The sequence below is a fragment of the Acipenser ruthenus genome, chromosome 4 (genome assembly GCF_902713425.1).
Source record: "Acipenser ruthenus chromosome 4, fAciRut3.2 maternal haplotype, whole genome shotgun sequence".
NCBI classification, from domain to species: domain Eukaryota; kingdom Metazoa; phylum Chordata; class Actinopteri; order Acipenseriformes; family Acipenseridae; genus Acipenser; species Acipenser ruthenus.
In genome coordinates, this window is record NC_081192.1 from 54,650,300 (window position 1) to 54,656,374 (window position 6,075).

The following is a 6,075-nucleotide window of genomic DNA, read 5'->3' on the forward strand; positions in this document are numbered from 1 at the left end:
ACATTGCCTGTGCAATTCCACTGATGAACATCACGAGAGTGCTTATTCAGAAACCACTCTGAAAATGAAACAGCAGAAAACTACTTTTTCATGAAATACATTAGACAAGATCATGTTTTTGGCTGTTTTAGTACTAAAACAAATTCTTGTTTTGGGGCTTTGTTCTATGGAATAATTTGTGGTGGTCTCCATCCAGATTTCAAGTTGATATGCACAAATTTAAATTTTCGGAAGGTGTGACAGAGAGAGAAAGAATTCGAACTGTAAATCTCCCTCCCGACCAAAAAAGGCGCTGGGTAAGGTTGATCGTATGCTTCCTCCTAGATGGACTGCCTTGACGGTAGGCGGAAACCGGAAGGTGACCATATTAGGGGGAGCGCGTAGTTGCATGTACCTGGAAGGATTCCATTGCAATCAGCTGCGGGGCGGGCCCCTATTGGAGAAACCATGGCAACGGGTTGCTTGCAAGGAGGAGGTTCTGGGTACAAAGGGGAAGCAGCTACGTTAGTACGGCCCTTGCGCTGATGACGGCATCCAGCCGGAGCCTGTGTTTTTGTTTTGTTTTGTGTTTCTGACAGAGGAGGAGTGAGAGTCGGGAGCTGCCGCCGCGGAGCCAGCACTAAGACCCGGAGCACGTCCCTCAAAGCACAACACAGCACAGCACAGCACCAGCACTCACCACGACCCCGGAGAAAGAGCACAGTTTCGTGCACGGAGGATTGTGGTCACAGGAGTGTTATTATTATTTGTGTTTCAGGACTGTAAACCTGCCGTGTTCCCCCCGATGCCATCGCTGGCAGAGGGGTGGTTTATTATTATTATTATTATTATTATTATTATTATTATTATTATTATTATTTGTGTTTTTAAAATAAACACTGACTTTTTGGGAGAACTCTGGTCTGGACTTTCACTTGTGTCTTACACCACTCACATCCTGTTCACAAGTGGTGTCAGAAACGGGATTTCACGATGGACCCAGCAGCACTGAACACCATGATGGAGGCTCAGGCACGGAGGCATGAGGAAACCCTGGCAGCGGTGATGGAGAGGATGAATGCCATGTTCCTTGCGGCCAACCAGAGGAGGGAACCGGTGGCCGAACCAACAGTGGCTCCTCCAAAACCCAAAGTGGTGAAGATGTTGCTGGAGGATGATCCCGAGGCCTATTTAACATCTTTTGAAAGACAGGCAACAGCAGCCCTATGGCCTCGGGAGTGGTGGGCTACCCAGCTGGGACCCAATCTGATCGGGGAAGCCCAGGCAGCCTACCATGCTTTAACCCATGAACAAGCCATGGATTACGATGTGGTAAAGAAAGCCATCCTTCAGCGACTGGATATAACGGAGGAGACGCACCGCCGCCGGTTCCGGGAGTACCAACGCCCCGAAGGAGTCCGACCCCGAGTAATGGCCCAGCAGTTGGTGGACCAGGTGACCCGGTGGCTCTGCCCTGGCGAGCGAACAGCTGAAGAGGTGACCGAACTGGTCACCATTGAACAGTTTATACAGTTGCTGGGGCCAAAGGCCAGCAATTGGGTCAGCAGGCACCGGCCCACCACGCTGGACGCCGCGGTCAGGTTGGCCGAGGGATATGAGGACTCCATGCCCACACCGCTGCCCACCCCGATACATCCAATGCCGACCTTCATCAGACCCAGGATGGCGGGCCCAAGGCCGGGGCCCCTTCACCCACGCACACCCTTCCCTACCGGACCAGCACCTTCTCGGTCCCCAACGGGTGGCCTCGCTCCACAACACTGGAGGCCGAGGTCAACCCCCAGCTGGGGTAGAACAGGGGCCCCCTCCCCGCTGCCAGGTCGGCAGCGGGACAATCAGGCTCCGTGGGCGCCTTTCCCTCTGGAATGTTACCGGTGCCATGGGGTCGGCCACCTTGCCCGGAATTGCCCCTCAGCAATGGAGTGTGGTGCGGCTTCGCATTATTTGGTACCGGCGACAGGTAAGTCCAGGGGTAATGATTGGGAGGGACCTTGTATTGTTGATGTGCGGGTTGGTAATGTGAGCACCCACGCATTAGTGGACTCAGGGTGTGGGCAGACCTTGATTTTGGAAACTCTCTTAGAAGGGGTACCTTGGTGGTCACGTGGGTTAGTGGTCATCTCCTGTATCCATGGAGATAGCAAGGACTACCCCCTCACTAAATTAGATGTGACAGTTGGTAGTCACACCCGCCGTGTAATTGTGGCGGTGGCAAAAAGGTTGCCATACCCGGTTATTTTAGGTCGAGACTGGCCATGTTTCGAAATAATTATAAATCAAAAGGTAGAGCCAGTCTCCGGTAAGACCATAGGAGCAGCAGGGGAAACTATTGGGGATATCTTTCCACTGCATGCTGATCTGTTCCCCTCTCGGTTCCGCCCAAAAAAAACTAAACGAGAGAGAAGGGTGGAAAAATGGGAGGGCGCATCAATGACACGAGGTTGGGGTTTGGTAGGAGACTCCTCCACATCTGATAAACGCCAGGGAAAGGGGATTGGGATCCAGTGTGACCGACCGGGCCGGGTTACTGAGACCCCTAGTGCTGAGGCTACCATATCCCCGCTCGATATACCGAAGGTCTGGGACCGAGATGTTGATCTAGCGTACGAACAAAAAAATGATCCTACGCTGGCTAACCTCTGGGGGCAGGTTCGGTCTATCGAGGGGAAGGAAGTAGATGGCAATCGGCCGCTCACATACCCTCACCACATTGTGCTTGGGCATTTGCTGTATAGAGTATCCCGAGCCCCGAGCACAGGGCAGACTGTAACACAGTTACTCGTTCCTCAGTCTTTTCGACATGAGATCATGCGGTTGGCTCATGATGTCCCTTGTTCGGGCCACTTAGGTAGCGAAAAGACTCAGGAACGAATATTGGCTCGATTTTACTGGGCGGGAGTGTACAGTGAGGTGAAGCGGTATGTGGCGACCTGTAGAGAGTGCCAACAAGTAGCGCCGGGGCGGGTTCGCCCGGCCCCGTTGGTTCCACTGCCCCTGATCAATATCCCCTTTGAACGCATTGCAATGGATATAGTGGGCCCATTGAGCCAGTCTGACTGTGGATATACGCATATTTTAGTAGTGGTGGACTACGCGACCAGATATCCAGAGGCAGTACCATTGAGGTCCACTAGTGCATTGGCGATTGCAAAAGAGTTAGTGCAGATCATAGCGAGAGTAGGGATCCCCAAAGAAATTCTGACTGATCACGGAACTAATTTTATGTCACGGTGTTTAAAGGAACTGTATAAATTATTACAAATTCGATCCATTCGGACCTCCGTTTATCACCCGCAATCGGATGGTTTAGTGGAACGTTTTAATCAGACATTGAAGCAGATGCTGAGGCGGTTTGTCAACCAGGAGCAAAAACATTGGGCTAAACTCCTTCCCTACCTGATGTTTGCAGTGAGAGAGGTGCCTCAGAGCTCGACCGGGTTTTCTCCCTTTGAGCTGCTGTATGGGAGACAACCACGAGGTGTCCTTGATCTTGTAAAGGAAGGATGGGAAGAGCAAAATAAAGATGCTAAAAACATAGTGAAATATGTAATTATGTTGAGAGATCGCCTGCAATTGGTTGGTCATCTGGCACACGAGAACTTAAAACAGGCTCAGCATCGGCAAGAGCAGCAGTACAATAAACAAGCACGGATTCGGACTTTTCGGCCAGGAGATAAGGTACTGCTGCTACTTCCCACTTCAGAGTCTAAACTGTACGCTAAGTGGCAGGGACCATATGAGGTGATGCGGGCAATTGGTAATGTAAACTATGAAATCAGACAACCCGATCGCCGTAACAAAACAGAAATTTATCATATTAATTTATTAAAACCCTACAATGAAAGGGAGGCCCTGTTTATAGCCAATGACAGTATAGAAGAGGATTTTGGTCCCTCTGTCAGTACACCAGCTACAGTTAACATTCCGATGGGGGAACAATTACTTCCTGATCAGAAGTGTGAACTCCGGGGGTTAGTGAAACAATTTGGTGATGTTTTTTCTGACTTGCCTGGCAGAACTAATATGATTGAACATGCTATTATTACTCCAGCAGGTGTCAGGGTCCGAGAGAGACCGTATCGAATCCCGGAGAGCCGCAGGGGTGCCGTCGGCCGGGAGGTGGGGGATATGCTCGAGCTTGGAGTCATTGAGCCTTCCCGGAGCGAGTGGAGCAGCCCGATAGTGATGGTGCCTAAGAAGGACGGCTCCACTCGGTTCTGCGTGGATTTCAGAAAGGTTAATGCCATCTCCAAGTTTGATGCATATCCCATGCCTCGGGTGGATGAACTCCTCGACCGACTGGGAGGAGCGCGGTTAATTTCGACTTTGGATCTGACGAAGGGATACTGGCAAATTCCACTGACCCAGAGTTCGCAAGAGAAAACTGCTTTCTCTACCCCAGATGGCTTGTTCCATTTCCAGACCATGCCCTTCGGGTTGCATGGAGCCCCGGCCACCTTTCAGAGACTGATGGACCAGGTCCTAGCGCCCCATCAGCAGTATGCCGCTGCATACATTGATGACGTGGTGATTTTCAGCTCTACCTGGAGAGAGCATATTATTAGACTTTCGGCCGTCCTACAGTCTCTGAGGGAGGCGGGGCTGACGGCTAATCTGGGCAAGTGTGCATTCGGAAAAAAAGAAACCCAGTATCTGGGCTTCCTTATGGGTAATGGGCGGGTAAAGCCGATCGCTTCTAAAGTCCAGGCTCTAGTGGAGACGGCGATCCCGAGAACCAAACCGCAGGTGAGATCACTATTGGGGTTAGCAGGCTATTATCGCCGCTTTATCCCCGAGTATGCCACCATAGTTAACCCCTTGGTAGAGCTCACCAAAAAGACGGCTCCAAAAATAGTTAAGTGGACAGGGGAGTGTCAGGGGGCCTTTGACACGATTAAGAGGAGACTATGCCAGGCCCCAGCACTTATTTCACCAGATTTCAGTAAGGAGTTCATCCTCCAGACCGATGCCTCCCAGATTGGTCTGGGGGCGGTCCTGTCCCAGCAAGTTGATGGAGTAGAACACCCAATTATTTACATGAGCAAAAAACTGGCTCCACGGGAGATTAACTACTCCGTCATTGAGAAGGAGTGTTTGGCCATCAAATGGGCCACTCACGCCCTTCGCTATTACTTGCTGGGGCGTTCTTTCACTCTTGTCACTGATCATGCTCCTTTAAGGTGGTTGCATACGATGAAGGACAATAACGCTCGGATAACTCGGTGGTATCTGGCGCTGCAACCCTTCCACTATACAGTGAAACATCGTGCGGGTAAGGAGCATCAAAATGCAGATTTTTTTTCAAGGGAGGGGGGCCCATTGGGGAACTTAGCATTGGCCGAGTGTGCCTTCGGCATCACTCTGAGGGGTGAGATGTGTGACAGAGAGAGAAAGAATTCGAACTGTAAATCTCCCTCCCGACCAAAAAAGGCGCTGGGTAAGGTTGATCGTATGCTTCCTCCTAGATGGACTGCCTTGACGGTAGGCGGAAACCGGAAGGTGACCATATTAGGGGGAGCGCGTAGTTGCATGTACCTGGAAGGATTCCATTGCAATCAGCTGCGGGGCGGGCCCCTATTGGAGAAACCATGGCAACGGGTTGCTTGCAAGGAGGAGGTTCTGGGTACAAAGGGGAAGCAGCTACGTTAGTACGGCCCTTGCGCTGATGACGGCATCCAGCCGGAGCCTGTGTTTTTGTTTTGTTTTGTGTTTCTGACAGAGGAGGAGTGAGAGTCGGGAGCTGCCGCCGCGGAGCCAGCACTAAGACCCGGAGCACGTCCCTCAAAGCACAACACAGCACAGCACAGCACCAGCACTCACCACGACCCCGGAGAAAGAGCACAGTTTCGTGCACGGAGGATTGTGGTCACAGGAGTGTTATTATTATTTGTGTTTCAGGACTGTAAACCTGCCGTGTTCCCCCCGATGCCATCGCTGGCAGAGGGGTGGTTTATTATTATTATTATTATTATTATTATTATTATTATTATTATTATTATTATTTGTGTTTTTAAAATAAACACTGACTTTTTGGGAGAACTCTGGTCTGGACTTTCACTTGTGTCTTACACCACT

The 6,075-nt window shown here is 50.9% G+C and overlaps 1 protein-coding gene across 1 annotated transcript; it reads left to right on the forward strand.

Moving 5' to 3' along the window:
• Positions 1-244: 244 nt before the first annotated feature.
• Positions 245-6,049, forward strand: LOC131736900 (zinc finger and SCAN domain-containing protein 29-like). The gene is made up of 2 exons (XM_059022558.1): positions 245-1,960; positions 5,720-6,049. The coding sequence occupies exons 1-2, from the start codon at positions 973-975 to the stop codon at positions 5,728-5,730; spliced, it is 999 nt and encodes a 332-aa protein (XP_058878541.1). The 5' UTR covers positions 245-972; the 3' UTR covers positions 5,731-6,049.
• The last annotated feature ends 26 nt before the right edge of the window (positions 6,050-6,075 follow it).

What these genes read in the sequence shown, in the direction of transcription:
- LOC131736900 (XM_059022558.1), top strand. Translation starts at nt 973, where the DNA reads ATGGACCCAGCAGCACTGAACACCATGATGGAGGCTCAGGCACGGAGG.